This window comes from Muscardinus avellanarius (genome assembly GCF_963383645.1).
Source record: "Muscardinus avellanarius genome assembly, chromosome: 9".
In the NCBI taxonomy this organism is placed as follows: Eukaryota; Metazoa; Chordata; class Mammalia; order Rodentia; family Gliridae; genus Muscardinus; species Muscardinus avellanarius.
Window position 1 is genome coordinate 5,609,686 of NC_137795.1, and position 18,445 is coordinate 5,628,130.

Here is an 18,445-nt window from a genome sequence, read left to right on the forward strand (position 1 = left end):
TACAACTCATGCTTTCCAAGCAAAACCTTTCACTTACAGACACTTAGAAGGTACAATAAAAAGTGCAGACGACATTTCTTCTCTGCCATGCTCTTCCTCGGCCAGTCACCTGTGAGGATTCCAAACGCATCCTTCATACATTCAGAGTTCTCTGCATTCCAGTCAGCGAATGCTAATTCCCCAACAAAAACTCAAGAGAGAAGAGGCGGCCACAAAGGGGACTCTAAATTGAAAGTGGCAAAGGCCACCGAGACGACCCCGCAGGAGCCCCACCGAAGCGGGGGCTGAGACGCGGGTCACTGCTGAGCAAAGCTCATCACAGATACTTTGTGGTCGTTAGAAAGGTATTTCGTTTCAATTTGGGGGCTGGGAGCCAGATGTCCTGTTTCCAAGTGCCGATGGGAACCACTAACCCAGGAGCACGTGGCCCCACCTAGGGCACTGCGGCTCATTCTCCTCCAGAAGGAGCCCTGGAGGGTTTACTGCTGGCTGACCCCCATTGGGGGGTGGTCTGCCTCTGGCTCCTCCTCCTCCACATCTGCACTGTACTCTCCAAAAGCATCGTCCTCTGCGTCTGGGAGCCCCAGTAACTGCAAGGAGAGAACAAGAGAAAAACCTCGGTCAGCGTCGATGGGTCCAAACAGGAAGACTACCCAAGAAACCGCGGTCAGATTAAACGGCAACTCACGGGACACGGCGGCCAAGGGAGCCCCTACCCCACCCGTTTTCTTTTTATTACTGTTGTCTTTGTTTTGTTGGCATATTGGTGACTGAACCCGGGCTCCCTCTACTACTGAGCTACACCCTAGTCCTAAAATTTTATTCTGAGACAGGGTCTCGCTGAGTTGCCTGGGCTGGCCTCGAACTTGCTATCTTCCTGCCTCGGTCTCCCAAGCAGCTGGGAGAACAGGTGTGTACTCCCAAGCCCTGGCCCCCACCACTGTGTTTATCAACTTACTAGAAGGGAATGACGATCCTTCATGGATTAGTGCTCTGAGTGCTAGACTTAACTGAGGACCCCGGAAAGTCTCTATTTTTAAGTATCAAAGTGGAGCACACTCAGCGTACCTGAAGAGGGTTAAACTATCTGTGTGCACGCACACACAGCTGGGGTGGTAGTGGATGAACAACAGTGCTGACTTCCCATTAAGATGTCAAAAAATCTACTCCTTATTATATTTTCTTCCCTAAATACACAAGATGCTATTATAAATAGCACACTTATAAAAATGCTGAGATATAACTAACATGTTCAGTAGCAAAATGGTTGAAGTTTGGTGCATTAGTAAGATGAAACTTATATGTCCACTTAAATGCTATAAATATATAGCATATAAATGATATAAATATATTTGTACCCAAGTATAAAAGGAGCATGGTAAAATTGCATTTTCACTGCAATACAGATTCTCTTAAAACTTACACACAGATGCATAAATAAGACTTCTATGATATACATCTATTTTTTAAGACTATGGGGCTATGAATACTTTTTTCCTTTTGATCTTTTTATATTTTCCCGATGCTCTATAATTATGATCAGAGAAATTCAGGGTAAATTCATGATTGATATTTTTTTAAAGGCAATGACTGGTCTTTAGTGAGGGACGGAGCGCCATTTGCCAGGCCTGATCGACGTGAATGAAGGCTCTGGAGTTGGCAGGAAGCCTTGGCCATTAGGGCTCCTGGGCTCATCTGTGATGATCAGGCCACAGTAGGTCAAAGGGCTGTGCGCATGTGTGCATGGTGGGGTGCTGGGTATTGAACCCAGGGATGCTTTGACACTGAGCTCCATCCCCAGCCCCTTTTTCTGTGTGTGGTACTGAGAATTGGACCCAGAGGCATTCTACCTCGGAGCTACACCCCCAAGTGATTTTATTTCTTATTTGGAAACACTGTCTCGCTAGGTTGATGAGAGTCTCACTACATGTTGAGGCTGTCCTTGAACCTGCAATCCTCCTGTCACAGCCTCCCAAGTGCTAGGATTATAAGCATGCACCACCATGCCTGGCTTTCCAGCCCTTTTTAGTTTATATTTGTGTGTGTGTGTGTGTGTGTGTGTGTGTGTGTGTGTGTGTGTTTTGCGGGTCTGGGGATGGAACCCAGGGGCATTTGACCTCCGAGTTACACCCCCTGCCCTATTTTTTTTATACTTTATTTGAAACCGGGTCTCACTGCGTTGCAGAGGGCCTCACTAAGTAGCTGAGGTTGTCCGCGAATTGCGATCCTCCAGGTCTCAGCCTCCCGAATGCTGGGATTACAAGCGTGCGCCACCACGCCCGGTTAGTTTATATTTTAGTAGCAGAATAGTTTGTATTTTGAGACAGGGTCTTGCTAAGTTGCCCAAGTTAGCCTCAAACTTGCAATCCTCTTGCCTTAGCCTCCCAAGTAGAGGGATGACAGTTGTGTACCTGGCCCAAAGAACTTTTTTTATATAGGGGTTCCCAGTTGACCACTTTCAGGCCATTTCACCGAGTGACCCTAGTGGCCCAAATGCTAAAAGTAAGCCTGACCATTCGGTATACTTTGTACTCTCCGTCTATATCCCGACTTCCCCCACTCCCAACTGCTCATCCCGGGAAAGAGTAGGCAGAGTCTCCCCACCCTCATCAAAATAATGCACATGGATGGAATAAAATACGATTGCCTCCAAAGAGAAAGAAAAGATGGCTGGTCACAATAACTGAAGCGGAGCACTATTTTGGTAGCCTGTTTTTACTAGAAAAGCTGCTTGTTTACCCAGCAAAGTGGAAGTGTCTAATGAACGGTAACATTTAAATCAGCTGCAACACAGAGATAATGTTGCCGCCACCTTCCTGAACACCTAAGCACCCAAAGAAGATTGCAATGAAAGATGCCACTTAAGCAGAAATAGAGCTGGGTATGGTGGCATACGCCCAGACATAATCCCAGTACTTGGGAGGCCAAAATAGGAGGATCATAAGTTCGAGGCCAGGCTCAGCAACTTAGTGAGAGCCTGTTTCAAAAAGGGTTGGGGGTGTACCTTGGACTCAATCCCCAGTATCATACCAAAAAAAGAAATTGAGAGAGAGAGACAGACAGACACAGAGAGAGACAGAGAAGGGGGGGGGAGAGAGAAAGGAAAGAGGGAGAGAAAGGGCCACAGGTTCCTCCTCAATGGACCTGACCTGCAGTGGCTCCCTGCAGCTCTGGGTTCAGGATGCTGAGGCTCGGCGGGAAATATTAAGGTCAGTTAGAGATTTCTGCTCTGGACAAGAGGGGCACAGGCGAGGCACACATCTGCATATTTGCCAGCTTTGTCCTGAACAGACATACCATGGAGGCTTCTTCCTCACAAAACCTCTGGTGACGTGCAGGGATCCGAGCCATGAGGAGCGCTCAACCCCTCTCCCGTCAGCTGAGCCCGCCTTGTTGAAGAGGACCAGCAAGCCCAGCATGACACCATGACCCTCCCTGGCCCACTCTGCCTCCTAGCTCCCTGCCTTAACCTTACGCTGCCTTCAAGGCACACAGTAGGTCCTCGAGCACCAGCTGCAGGTAGACCCTTCCCGTGGGCAGAAAGCATTCCGACTGCTCTTTCCAAAGTCGCCTACCTCTTGCATTTCCAAAATGGTGGAGGGAAAGAGAATTAGTTGTTGATAACGCTTAGCAAGGGCTCTGCAGATCTACCAGAAAGGCCGTGGTGACGAAAGGGACACTGGACCTGAAGCTTCAAAGCCAGGGCTCTAGTTAATTCTGGGGGAATGTGTGACAAGCCGTTGTGTCTGCTGGGCCAGCCGTCAGGAAGCTCTGGGAGTGACCGTGGAGCTCAAAGAAAGCACAGGCCCCTTGGTCTGTGCGATGCATGGCCTCACGGAAACGCACCAAGCCAGGTTATATTGCTTCCCAAGTGCAAGACACGTCCAGCTGTTCTTCAGGGAGACCCTGCTGCCTCAGGAGACCTCAGATCCTGCTCCTCTGGCAGCCTCTCCCCCCTGCCCTGCTGGGTGCTGGCCACCCTGCTGTGATCAGCACACCAGGAAGTGAGAGGAGGTGAACCTCAATCTGTCAGTTTTTTTCCTTTGATTCCCAGACTTGCTGTAAGCATCTTACTAAACCAGACAATGAAAGACGTGATGGTGACAGTTATATGATCAACTTACTATCTGCCAGGTACTACCTTGAGCATCTTTCCATGTTACTTCCTGTGGTTCCCATAATAATCCTGTAGGATACATGATGCTATTATTACCCGGTAGTTGGTAGAGCCAGAATCCAAAGCCGGGTGAGCTGACTGCAGACTTCTCATGCCTACTCACCAGGCTGCCCTGGAGAAACTGTCAGCACTGCGTCAATGAACTGGAGCTTTCAATGTTTTCTGCTGGAGAATATGGGCTTTTAAAATGTGCAACGCTGGTGACACCCCTATTTTATTTTATTTTTAAATATTTGTTGTACGGAGATGGAACCAAGGGGCCTCTGACCTCCAGGCTACACTCCGAGACCTATTTTATATTTTATTTGGAAACAGGGTCTCACTAAGTTGCTAAGAGCCTCACTAAGCTGCTGGGGCTGGCTTTGAACCTGCGATCCTCCTGTCTCCCAAGTACTGGGATTACGAGGGTGCGCCACCACGCCCAGCTCGACACCCTTTTTAATGGTGGGAAGCAGGGTGAGCCACCTGTAAGAGGACACACAGCACGGGGGAGGTCAGGGCGGCAGGACCGGGGGACATTTCTGAGGACCCTCGTTGAGGCAGCCGCGGTGGGCCTGGCTGGGCTTCTACTCTGTGTGTTCACATGCAGGCTCTTCAGGCAGCCATGCGGTTCTGACACTTGTACTACATTGTAAATAATACAGCTTTTAAAGGGCAAAAGATATCTTCTGATTATGTGATCAGTCATTGCAGGAAACTTGGAAAATATGGTAAAGAAGAAAAAAATCCCCCACCAGCCTGAAGCTCTTTGGTCCAGCGCCCCTGTTGGGGGCAGGAGCCCATTGGCGTCCCTTGTGGTCCTGGCATCTAACGCAGAGAGTTATGTGGTAAGCCAGCAACCAACGTGTGCTTATTATTTGGTCCAAACTAGTGTTGATAAACCTGTGCCTTTGCCCTCGGACACCTCTGAAAAATTCCTTACCAGGGCCACAAGCTTCTGTTGAGAATGTGTCAAAGTCGTTTCACAAACTGCTTTCTTTCTCCAGCAAAAATTTAAGGCGCCCAGCCGGGCGTGGTGGCACACACTTGTGATCCCCGCGCTTGGGAGGCAGAGACGGGAGGATCGCGCAGGTTTGAAGCCAGCCACGCGCGCTGGTTTAGGAGACCCTGTTTCCAAATAAAAATGTAAAAATAGGTCTGGGAGTGTAGTCCGGAGGTAGAAGGGCTTCCAGGAACCCCAGTACCGCAAAAAAAAAAAAAAAAAAAAAAAAAATTTAAGGCGCCCAGTGAAGTTCACTAAGTCCTCTCTCCTCAACGGGGTTTGCCTTGCGCCTTTATCCCACCCACATCAACACTAACATCCCCCCAGTGCTTACTACACACAGCGCAGTGGAGTACTGAGTACTCCGCCAAGACTGTGTTGTTGAATGTTCATAGCAACCTTAGGAAAACTAGCATCATTAGTTTCCTGCATTTACCACTGAAGAAATTAAGTAACTTGTTTGGAGTGCACAGCCAGCAACCCGCAGAACTGGGATGGGAGCTCCGGCAGCTTGCCCACGGAGCCTGGGTTCTTAATCACCTAGTATCCAGAGCCCACAGAACTCAGTTAACAGACCTCAGGCAACACGCTACGCACATGCCCCAAATGTCTCTTAGAACTACTTCACAGCGAGAATGAGCTGAGCAGGGATGGGCTCCTGCACCTGTCCTGCCCAGCAGCTGGCAGAACGCCTGGCCAAGGCAGGCTCTGCCTGGTACCGGGGGCTTCTCTCTGTTTACATAGCCGTCTCTCCTATCAGCCAGCTCCCTGAGAACAACTGGGAAGTCTGTGCCCTGCCCCTCACCCTCCGGAGCAGGGCTTTGCAAGAGCTGATTGATATATTTGTTGAAAATGTGATAAGATAGAAGAAAAAATCAGCGATGTTTAAAAAGAAAATAAAAAGCATGACTTTTTTTCTGTCTTTGAAAATCTAACAACAGGTTTCTTGAGGAGGAGAGCTCTGTGACACTGACTGTTGGGGGACTGGCAGGGATGGGGAAGGGGCCAGGTGCATGGGCTGGACGGCCTGAGCCCTGCTGCAGGTCGCCAAGCAAGGTGGGAGGCCCTGCTCGCCGGGCCTCAGTGGGTCAGGTGAGCGGACCTGGCTGAGGCTCCCACGGGTGACAGGGGCTCGTAACCAGACCACTGGAGACAGGATTCAAAGCAGGACCAGCTGCTCTAAGATTCCGCCGTGGAGGCCCCGCTGGATAGCAGCACCAGCTGTGTCCACGGATCCCATTACTACGAAGTTCCAGATCCACAGAACGACAAGCTGGCCTGGCCACAGGTAAACCTGTAGCGTTGGGGTAAAGCAGGACAGTAGCAGCAGACCCCCCCCCCCCGCCATGTCTTCTTTCTAAGCTCCAAATTCTCCTCTATAAAACAAACACACTGGGAAGAATGTGCTACTCAGTAGAGATGGAGCAGGATTGAGCCCCCACCCCCGTCTCTACGGTCCTTTAAGGGGTTGGTAACACCCCTCTCATCTGATCTGTGGCACATCCTGCCTGGGAGAGCCCAAAGCCCCTGCTCTGAGGATGGGTACCTCCTGCATACCCTTCCCCACCAGAGGGGGCCCTGTGCCAGCTCAAGGCTTCTGCTCCAGGGAGTAAGATCCCTGCCCAGAACCACCCTACTCCTGGTGGTAAAGAAACGGGGAGGCACAACACCATGGAATCGAGTCTGTCTCAACACACACACAGCTTGATCTGAAAAAGAATACTCAACCAACCATTCCGGTACTGTGGATTGAACTCAGGGACATACTGCCTCCAAGCTACACCCCCAGCCCTATTTTTTATTCTTCATTTTGAAACAGGGTTTCACTAAATTGCGGAGGGCCTCACTAAGTAGCTGAGGCTGGCCGCGAACCTGCGATCCTCTGTCTCAGCCTCTCAAGTACTGGGCTTACAAGGATGTGCCACCTGGTTTTGGAAATAAAACCAGACTTGGCAAAGAGAACTAGCAAAGCGAACTCCAGCTGGAGCTTACTTCTACAGGTGCTTTGGACCCCATGGACAACATCTGTGTAAAGAAAACCAGGCAGCAGTCTAATGAACAGACACCTGGGGGGAATCAGGGACAGAAGGAACACCGCTTGCTGACAGTCACTTTTTCCCAGTTAAGATTTGGAGGAATCAATTATTATTATTTTTTTTTGTAGTATTGGGGATTGAACCAGGGGCCTCTGAGCTACACTCCCAGTCCTATTTTATTCTGTTTTATTTTGAGACAGGGTTTTACTACGTTGTGGAGGGCCTCACTAAGTAGCTGAGGCTGGCTGTGAACCTGTAATTCTCCTGTCTCAGCCTCTCGAGTACTGGGATTAGAAGTGTTGTACCAATAGAGGTGGAAGGAAATACAAAATCATCCTAAGAGGGGTGAGTACTGATTTCACATGTCTATCAGCTAGCACAAAAACAGACCACCAGCCAGCCCTAGAAAGAGAGATTCCTAAATCCCAGAGTGGGCTAGCTCTGCAGAGAGAATGGAAAAAGAGACGTGAACAGGACCCGTGTCCAATTTCATCCTCCCCACCCGCGAACATGGGGAGATAGCCTTAGATAGCTTTCTGGCCGTCCCCCGACACAGCCCCCACTACAGCAAAAACCTCCAAGCCGCTTCCAAGCCTTTGGGCTCTCAGTCTTCTGGGCTAGACAGGAGCACCCCGCTGTCTCGCAAGGAATCTCTTTGCTGCCCACCCCATCAGGGATTCTCAATTCAAGTGATGCTAGAAATAACCCTCATCCCCATGACAAACATCTGTGTCACTTCCTGTCCCCCCCCCTCTGCGCCACAGGGCAGACAAGAGAAAAACAATTAGTCATCGGGTTTTGCCCACTCTGCCCACCCTCCACGTTATTCAGAGCAAACTGGCGTCAGCAGCCCGGCACCTACAGGTCGGAAGGACTTGAAGACTTTCTCCAAGACTTCGTGGAGCGTCTTCTTGCCGCAGGAGGAGATGTAATCCTGAGCGAGCTGCAGGAAAGGCAGGCAGTCCTCGCTCTCGCTCCACACGTGCTGTGCGCCCAGGCGGGCAAGGAGAAAAGAGACACAGGTCACTACCCTTGTGGTGAAGCCGGAACCCGCGCACGCTTCTCAACAAGTGGGGGGCTCTGAAGGCGGCCTCGAGGGCAGCGTGCAATCCACACAGTCATTCTCGGTTTGTCTGCACAGAGGGGGCTGGACAACGTGCAGTCCACAGCCCACCCCCACGTGTGCTGTTCCTAGTCTCACCTGCTGCAATCCCCGCTGGCTCGCCAGTAGGCAGGAGCGGGAGGGCGCGGATTCCTCCACTCCTACTTTCACGCTCACCTCTTCCCACAGGCAAAGGGTGGGGAGAAGTCAGGGCCTCCACCTCAAACTCCCTAACTCTGCCTCCAGCTATGGCCGAAGGATTAATTAAGCATAGTTTGCAACCATCAACTCAGAACGAGACGTCCTTTACTCAGATCAGCCTGTGAGTAGGGGTGGTGTAAATGTGCTCTGAAACAAAATGAACTTGGGAGAACAGAAGAAGGTCCCCCAAGCCATCCCTAGAACTGGAGGCTTGCAAAGAGCGGCCTTCCTGGACACGCTTTCTGGGGACAATCTCACCCAAGCTTCTCTGAGCCGTGGAACGCATGTGGAGAGGAAACTGAGTAAGGCTGGTCCAAGTGAGGATATCTGTTGTCGCACATCTTTAGGCAAATCTCTCCTGAAAACGTTCAAGGACCTGGTATATGCACAAGAATCAGGCTAGATAGCTTTGGAAGCAGAAGCCCGTGGCTCTGCGTATCCGAGCGAGGTGGGGACACCAGCTCTGAGGATGACCAGGTATCTGTCAGTACCAAGGGTCTGTTTCATGGGCACCAACTACCAATGGTCCAACACTGGCCAAACGGCGCTGGGGTCCCGAGAGGGGAGGGTGCTTGGGCCACTGGAGGGAGTCACAAGACTGAGGCAGCCGGGGATGAGAACTCTGGAGAAACAGCCCATGTGACGCGTGCACTTGCTTTGCTCTGTTCACAAGAATGATTAGGATATCACCCTAGAAAGTTCTATGCTTGTCACTCAATGAGACATTCCAGAGCCTTCCCTTCTCACCACAGAATTCCCAAGAACTAGATCTGTAGACGTAAAATGCCGCTCAGGTCCGGGTGAGGATAGCTAGGCGCTAATGTGCCATTTTCATACCCGAATTAACGACGTTTCATAGTTGTAAAGGTCTGTTTCCAACACCCGCCGCTCTAATTCTACCAGAATTCTCTAGAGCTCCCTCCTTGGCCTAATAAAGACAGCAGCCAGGCCCTCTAGCTGTAGAGAGCAGCCCAAATACTCTTCCCTAGCAATTAGAGACCCTTAAAGCTGTCAAGCCCCTGAAATGTCACTTACGTAAGAGTCTCTTACACTGCACAAAAGCCTAATAGTACAAAGTGCTTTCATATCCATTATCTACCTCACATGATTCTTAATCAATGGAGATTCAGCAAGAATGACAAAGCCCTGCTCTCAGGAGGGCTGCTCAGCATCCATTTTCAAATTCACATGTGTGGGGGTCCGGCTAACTTCCTGTTTCCATCCCAGCTGGATGGTGGGATTAACACCACCACAGCCCGAAGCCTGCCCTCCCCGGGGTCACTGTGATGGCCGGGGGCGTGGAAAGGCTGAGGGTCCGTGAGCGCTCAGCACAGGGCCGGGCCGCTGCAGAGCGTCCAGCGCGTGGGCCAGTAAGAACCTTCCTTGCCTTTCCACCTGCAGGAGGATGCAGGGAGAAACGGCGGGCGAAGCTGTCCACCTGCCACTGGACTTCCAGGGGCCTTCTACCTCCGAGCCGCACCCCACCCCACCCCACCCTTTTTAATTTGGCTTTGAAGCAGGGTCTCATTATGTTGCTGAGAGCCTTGCTAAGTGATTGAGGCTGCCCTCGAACCTGCGATCCTCCTGTCTCGGCCCCCTTGTTACTCAGATCACAGGCCTGCAACACCATGACCAGCATCCAGAAAGACTTTTAGATATAACGCTATGCCCCGCCCCCCCTTCCAAAGGCAGTTAGCCAAAGGTCTGCTCTGCCCGTGTTTTTCAGTGTGCCTGCAAAACCAGCAGCATAAGCATTTCATGGATATTTAGTTCTCAGCTCCCCTCCAGCCCCCCACACAAACATACTGACTCGGGACCCCCGGGTGGGCCCAGCACTCCTGCTGCAGACCCTCTGGGTGATGCCCAGGGCACTAAGTGGAAGGAGGCCGCCTTCCTCCACTCTCTGGAGCCTTTTCTTGGCATCTCCCACCCTCGTGGGGAGGCCTGCAGGCTGCCTTTGCCCCGGCCACCCGTCAGAAGGCCAGTACATCTCCTTCCCTGATTCGGGCTTGCCAGGGCATGGCACTGTGAAAGCCAGACGTTCTCTTCTTCCTCCCGTAGCTACTTCCTAGCCAGAGTGGGTGTTTGGCTCTACATGCCTGAAATATTTTCCCAGTTGAAGTTACTGTGGCTCTGCCTTGTGGCCCAGGACCCTGGGTCTTCGATCACCCATTTGTCTTGCTATGAGACACCAAATCCCTTTTACAGGAGCATCTGCCCAGCCCCGAGACCCACTCTCTGCCTCCCTGGGTTTTAGCGTGGGCCTCTCCTCTTTCCTAAGAGAACCACCACCCTGCCCCCAGGCCCTGGCCTGTTGATTTTCCCAAAGAACCCGTCACTGCCATGAGTTGGCATTTCTTTCTTTGCACAGGCCGCTTAGAAAGTATTAGGGACAGATCTGTCCCACCACAAGCAAGCAGCTGGGCCTCCTCTGCTCTGCGGGTCCCCTTCTCCCTCGCGGTTTTGTTCCTTTATTTCCCTTTGTCCTTATTTTCCCCCGAACGCAATCTTATTTTTCTGTTCATCTTGTCTTGTATTCTTCCACACTTTGCCAGCTGCCTTGATTAATTCTGGAAAGAAGCAGTTGGAATAAGATGGAGTCCTGTTTGCTCTGACAACTGATACGCCGCAATCACAGTTAGCGACGGTGTCTCTTAAGCAGCGCTGTCCACCTGGGTCTCACTTTAAGCCCCGTGTCCCTCAGTTCAATCACGCGGACAGCCATTCAGTTAAAGTGTTTTATAAACCCACGAAACCAGCAACTCTGAGAATCCAGGGGCAGGCAGACAGCCAAATGAGGGGAACTCAGGCAGAAGTCCTTTGAGCGGGCTTTAAGCCTTCCTTCTCCAACATACAGTCATAAATGAGTAACCCCGAAAGTGAAAGAAGGGGAATTGCGGTGTGAACAATGTTTTCATGAGGTTACAGATGCCTAGAAATGCTCTGTCTACTGTTTGCTCTCCAGGGAACGGTGGATACATTGTGATTCTCCTAAGATTTAATACACTTTTTTTTTAGTACTGGGGATTCAGTCCAGGGGCATTCTATCTCCTAGCTACCCTCACAGCCCTATTTTACCTTATTAATATGATTAGTATTTTTTGTGGGGGGGGGTCTGGGGATGGAACCCAGGGGCATTCAACCTCCGAGCTACACCCCCTGCCCTGTTTTTTGTTTTTTGTTTTTATTTTTCATTTTGAAACCGGGTCTTACTGAGTTGCTGAGAGCCTCATTAAGTAGCTGAGGCTATCCCCGAACCATGATCTTCTGGTCTCAGCCTCCCAAATGCTGGGATTACAAGTGTGTGCCACCATGCCCAGCTATCCTATTATTTTTTAAACAGGGTCTTACTAAGTTGCAGTGGGCCTCAGTAAGTTGCTGAGGCTGACCATGAACCCGTGATCTTCCTGTCTTAGCCTCTCAAATACTGGGATTACAAGTGTGCACTACCATGCCTGGCTTAAGTGATATACTTTTTCCTATAAATTACTTTGTAATTTAAAGCCAGAGTACACTTTAAAAGAACAGTATAAGCTGGACCAAGTGGTGCATGCCTTTTTTTGGGGAGACAGGAGGATCAAATCTGGAAGAATTCAGGTGACACTCTTACTGAATGCAGTCAACTCGAGCCTCAGGTTGGTGACCATCAGCGGAGCAGCCTTCGCCTGTCTGCTCTGTCCTGAGTAGCCGATTCATTCCTAGAGGAAACCAGCGCCGGAGTGAACTTCGACTCGATGCAGGCCATCTGGGGCCCTTCTTTCTCCTAAATTGGGCCAAGGTTTTCTACAAAAGCTCACCCAGCTAAGATGATATAACCATGTCCCTCGCAAACAGGTAAGTGAGAGCCTTTTTTTCCCTATAGTGTCAATATCAAAAAATGGTATTAGGTCATTGAGTAATTTCATCCCATAAAATTGGAGGGAGGCACAAGCTGTGTGCTCCTCCGGTTCTAAGTCTTGGGGGCCTGCTGTGGGGCTTCCTGACACTTATGCTAGTAGAGGTCTGGGGCACGTTAAGAACACAACTCTGGTGTGACACCTGGGCTGGGCCCTGGCAATGGGCCTCCCGGTGTGGGAGTCAGTCTTCAAGTTCTGAATCTCACAGACTCTGCCTATCTGGGAGGGAAACTATTTGTACTTACTATGTACACACTTTTTCTTGTCATTTATCTCTAAATAATAGAGTATAATACCTACTTACATAACACACTGTTTTCAGTACTATAAGTAATTTAGAGGTGATTTAAAGCATACAGGAGGATGTGCGCAGGTCACATGCAAATACTATGTCATTTGACGTGACTTAAGTAGCCTCAAGTTTTGGTATCTGGGAGGATCCTAAAACCAGTGCCCCAAAAGAAACCGAGGGTCAGCTTTACTGAAGTATGGGTGTCCTGCCATTCCCAACCCATTCTGAATTGGTGCAACTAGCCCAAAACTGACTTCTGTCCATGTAATAGACAGAAAAAAAAAAAAAAAAGCACAAGCCACCTTGCTCACCCAGCGTATCTGTTTTCGGGGGACTAGCATGGTCAGCCCTCATGCGAGCCTGCGCTTTGCGCTTCCTGGCAACCTCTGACCCAGCCATTCTACCAGGGACAAAACCGAGGTTCAGAAAGGTGGCGACGCTTGCCTGTGGTCACACTGGGAGCAATAGCAGAGCCAGAACATCAATACAGTATGCGTTCATTCATTCTTTTCTTTTGATACTGAGGATTCAACTCAGTGGCATTCTACCTCTACCCATATCCTCAGACCTTTAAACACACACACACACACACACACACACACACACACACACACACACACAGTCTTGCTAAGTTACTGAGGCTGGCCTTGAATCTTCCTGTCTCAGCCTCTATGTCAGCCCACACCCTCAACCTTTTTTATTTTTTGATTTGAAAAAAGGTCTCACTAGGTTGCTGAGAGTTTCACTAAGACTTGGCCTTGAACTTGTGATTTTCCTGTCTCTGCCTTCCACATAATGGGTTTACAGGCACGTACCCCAGCACCAAGCTGGAAAGTTCTTTTCTTTCATAACATGACAACTCTTATCTTTTTTAAAGATTGCGGGTGGGTTAAACTACACAAAATGTTAGGGTTTTGTTTTGTTTCGTTGTTTTTTTGTTTGTTTGTTTGTTTATTTTGGTGGTACTGGGGTTCCTGGAAACCCTTCTACCTCCAGGCTACACTCCCAGACCTATTTTATATTTTTTATTTGGAAACAGGGTCTCTTAAGCCAGCGCAGCTGGCCACCACGCCCGGCTACAAAATGTTAGGTTTAAAAGTATTTCTGAGGGGTTGACAGAGAAGGTGGAACAGTAAGGGACCGAATCCCTTGGTCCTGCAGGCGTTAGCACCTATTTCTCCTGGCTGAGGGCAAGGCAGAAGGGCAGCAGTCCCCATCCTGGGGAGCACGCACCCCGACTGTCAGGCCTGTGGCTCCTGGGGCCTGACTGAGCCCTCTGCCCCTCAGACCAAGCCTGAGCCACCCAGAAGCCCCTAGGATCCCAGGAACTGCTCACGGGAGGCGGCTGCGGTCAGGAGGAGTCTGGGCAGGGACGGAGTGACGGCCTGTGAACTGAGACGGGGAGAGTGTGCAGGGGCCATCCTGCCTCTGGCCATGCTACACCTCAAAGGCTCGGGTCTGGCTCTGCAGCCTGGATGAGTGATGTAATCGGTTTCCTCGCCTAGGAAGCGGAGACAAGGACACCTGCCCCACACACTGTGTGTGAGTCCTGGGAGAGCCCTGGCTCTGCTGTCCCTCCTGAGGCCTTCAGTCGGGGCTGCGGTTCAAGCTGCCCATCCATGTACCAACTCTGGGAAAGTTCGTAAACCCGACTGTGCCTCGGTTTCCTCTTCTGTAAGGCAGGGGTCATCACAGAGAGCATCTCTTTAGGTTACTAAGATTCCGTGCACGCCAACGTGCAAAGGATCTGGGACGGCGCCATGGTGCTGCTGCTTCAAAGCTGGGTTCCTCAGCACCTGTCCTCCACCAAGGCAGAAATATTACTCATTCATTTTCTCTTTCTTTTTTGGGGGGATTGAACTCAGCAATGCTCTGCCTCTTAGCTCCATCCCCAGCCCTTCTTATCTTCTCTTTTGGGACAGGGCCTCCAGAAGTTGCCCAGGATGGTCTTGAACTTTGACCCTTCGGTGTCAGTCTCTGGAGTTGCTGGGGTCACAGGCAAGGAACTCCATGCCTGGCTCATTCATTCTTATAAATATGTAGTGAGCACCTACAATCACCTAACAGCGCAGGCAAAGTCCCTGAGGCAGGAATGAGCTTCACATGTGTGAGGCAGTGTGGTGGGAGCAGTGTAAGTCAAGAGCAGGCACTGGGGACCCGGAGGCCAGCGCCAGGGTGTGGGCTTTATTACCAGGGATGGGAAGTTAGTTTAGGTGAGGTGGGAAGCAAGCGGTGTTAACAGTCACCACCACCACTACTTACATTTTAAATCTTGTGCACATCCAGATCATATATTTATTTATATATTTTTGGTACTGGGGACAGAACCCAGGGGAATTCTACCTCTGAGCCCTATTTCATTCTTTATCCTAAAACCGGGTCTCTCTAAGTTGCTGAGTCTGGCCTCTAAGCTTGCAATCCTCCTGCCTCTACCTCCCAAGTACTGGGATTACAGATGTGCCCCACATATCCCGCCAGATCATATTCCAAATAGCTCTGGAGCAGGCGCTGGGCAGAGACTGGCTTGGGGTGAGGTGGGGGCTTTAAGCAAGGAGACAAGCTGGCAGACCAGATGGAAATGATGGTGGGTAGGCTACCGTGGAGGGGAACACCTGGATCCCACGTGTATTCTGCTGGAGCTTCGTGTGGCAGATTTACTTATTTTTTATAGTACTGGGGATTGAACCCAGAGGCATTCTGCCTCCCAGCTACACCCCCAGCCCTATTTTCATTCTTTATTTTGAGACAGGGCAGAGGGCCTTGCCTAAGTAGCTGAGGCTGGCCGTGAACCTGCAACCCTCCTGTCTCAGCCTCCCAAGTACGGGGCTTACAAGCGTGCGCCTCCAGGCCTGGCTCCGGCTGCAGTTAGTTGGATGCGGGGAGTTGTGAAAAGTGGCTTTAAGGATGTCCCGCGGATTTTTGGCTCAAGCACCTGGGCTATCCAGTCCCGCACTTCCTGCAAGCTAGGCACTGTTGTTCTCAAGCAACTCTGCTGGACACTAATACCATCACCCCCACTCTAAGCACCAATCCCAGGTCACCCTGCTAGGGAGGTGACAGGATGTGGAAGCCATGGTCCAGAGGGCTTAAATGACTTCCCCAAGACAACAGCTGGAAGTGAGAAGCTGGGATGTGGGACCCCAGAATCTATGATCACCGTTATGATGCACGATCTCCTCGGAGAGCCCCAGGAGCATAAGGGCTGTTGGTATACTAGAGAGCCATGAGCCGAAAAATGTTTGTCAAATGAATACATGATGTGAAAATACTGTGTCAACTGGAAGATGCTATGTAATGTGGCTTTTGTTAACAAATCCTTCAAACACAGGGCTTCCCCTCAACTCAAATCTGTTCTGATGCTGAGCAGATTTTTCTGGGAGAAGGAAAAGAACTGACCTACAGAAGCAAACAGCAGTCTGACGCACCTGGCTCGGCTAAGAAAACCACCACAGTGGCTATCTTGTCCACTATGGCTTCCAGAAACTTGGAGAAAGTGCCGGTTCATCTGAGGGGTCATTTTTTAAATCTTCTACCTTCCTTTTCTACCCCTCCACTCTACCTTTCATCTTTCTTATCTATTCCAATGAAACTGTCAGCCAACACTTAAAACTAAGGGTGGCCCCGGGAAACGGATGAAAGCAATGTTTGTTCGTGATGATACACACCCCAAGCAGACAACAACCTTACTTTCTCTGGAGTCCTGTCTGGTGAGGGGGTTCCGAACAGCCCCCGCTGGAAGGCTGTGTGGAACCGCCCATACAATCCAGAAACCAGGAGCCCTATTTTACACAGGAGGGAGGGGAAAAGGCAAGGGGAACCTGAGGCAGCCCCAAGCAGGAAGAAACTCCTAATCACACCCGGAGCTTTACACTTGGGTGGCCCTTTCCACTGCAGGGGGGGGGGGGGCGCTTCCTCACACTTTTGCAATGGAGTGAATTCCTTTTATTGACCCCCTACTCTCCCAATAACACTTCTTTGGGTATTTAATGGCAGTGAACCTGTGCCGTGGGTACTAATAGCTTACTTGCTCCTCACAAGTCCCCTGTGAAAACCCATTTTATGGGTGAGAAAACAAGATTCTCTTAAAATAGAGACAAGCTCTAAACTCTGGGGGAACACCAGGTCCCTGGTTCCCACTTCTGTCCCTGGTTCCCACTTCTGCGGCGTCTTCCCTGAAGAGACTGTCAAGTGTGTTATCTACACCATCACCAGGGAGCTGCTATTATTAAACTTATTTTGTGGATGGAGAAACTGAGCTCAGAGGAGTGTAGTTAGCCACAGTCTCGCAGCCAAAGTCAAACCCAGCGGTCACCCCACGCCACCCTTCCTCTTTGGGGGTTCCCCGGTCTGGGCTCTGTGGGTTCCTAAAGGGTGGGGACAGTGGGAGGGGCCTGCTTTACAGCCCAGGTGTGCATGGGCTGCCACCTCTCCGCGAACTTCTCCTGGGTGGCTTGGGGGGCCGGCTGTGTCTCCCCCACCTGAGGAGCCTGCGCCAGGCCGCGCCTCCGCGCCGCCCCCTCGTCCGCAGAGGTGGCAGCAGCGCCAGCACCGGGCTCAGGCCGGCGACCACACGGTAACCCGCGTCCACGCCGCCTCCATCTTACATTTGGGGACCATTATTTATTCCTGGTGCTTACAAACACTTCGAGGAACGCCCTCCTCGCCCGGTCTCCGCGCCTCCCTCTGCAACTCCCCTGCCCTTCGCATCCTCTTCCCAAACTGTCAGCGCCACCATCCCAAGCGGGGCAGGACTCAGAGTCGAAGGTGTAGACACGCACTGCAGTTCCAGGTCCCCGGGCCTGCGAGCCCGGGGCGGGGGTGGTCCCCCTCCCCTAGAAAAACCAGAGGGCTTCGGCATGGCCGCAGCCCCCTCGGGGCCGGTCAGAACCCGCAGGGGCCACGCAGCTCGCTAGCGGCTTAGAGAGGCGATGGGCGCACTGGGGCACGGGGACAGGCGTGTGTGTGCGTGTGTGTGTGTGTGTGTGTGTGTGTGTGTGTGTGTGTGCGCGCGCGCACGCGCGCGTGCATTTTTAAGATCAGGGTGTAATTCCGCAAAGAATGTCCAGGAGATGGGGCATCGCTAGTGTGGACAGAGGCTTTGTGTCCAAACGGGAGGGGCGGGGGCTCTCCCGGGCGGGGCGATCGGAGTTGTTCAGTGCTCCGGGAGGGGGACGCGACTCCTCCCCGGACCAGACGCCCGGGTGCAGGAGGCTCGGGCCTTGGGGAGGGTCCGTCCGCCCCGGCCCGGCCGGTGCCCCGCGGGGGCCACCCCCAGGATGCTCCCAGCCGGGCACCAGACGCCGGCTGCGGGCGCCCGGGGCGGGGATGGGGGGGCTCGGGGAGCCACGCCCCGCGCCAGCCCGGCTCGGGAGGGCGCCCAGCCCACCGCCCCGCCGGGCCCCCCGCGGGCACTCACGAAATTGTCGCCGCAGCCGTTGTCCGGGCAGAGCACGTAGAAGGAGACGCCGGGGTCGGCGTAGAAGTCCATCCTGCGCTCCGTGTCCTCGGTGGCGATGAGCTCGAAGGGCGTGTTGGAGCACCATTTCTCCGCCACGTCGGCCAGCTGCTGGAAATCCATCGCGCCGCCCGCCCCTCGCCCTCCGGCCCCGCTCCCTGCGCGGCGCGGGCGGCTCTGTTTACACGCGGTGCGCGGCGGGCGGCGGCCGCCCGGCTCCTCCTCCTCCGCCCCGCCTCCCGCCCCAGTCGGGGCCGCGGGCTGCGGCGGCGCCTCCTCCGCTGCCCACCCCTTTATCTCCGAG

General features: G+C 52.0%; 1 protein-coding gene across 1 annotated transcript; it reads right to left on the reverse strand.

Annotated features, from left to right (window-relative positions):
* Positions 1 to 479: 479 nt before the first annotated feature.
* On the reverse strand, positions 480 to 18,264 carry MTURN (maturin, neural progenitor differentiation regulator homolog; the record flags this gene model as incomplete). Its single annotated transcript, XM_080700847.1, has 3 exons — positions 480 to 590; positions 8,058 to 8,180; positions 18,103 to 18,264. 3 exons carry the CDS (start codon positions 18,262 to 18,264, stop codon positions 480 to 482), a joined length of 396 nt encoding a protein of 131 aa, XP_080556973.1.
* Between the last annotated feature and the right edge of the window lie 181 nt (positions 18,265 to 18,445).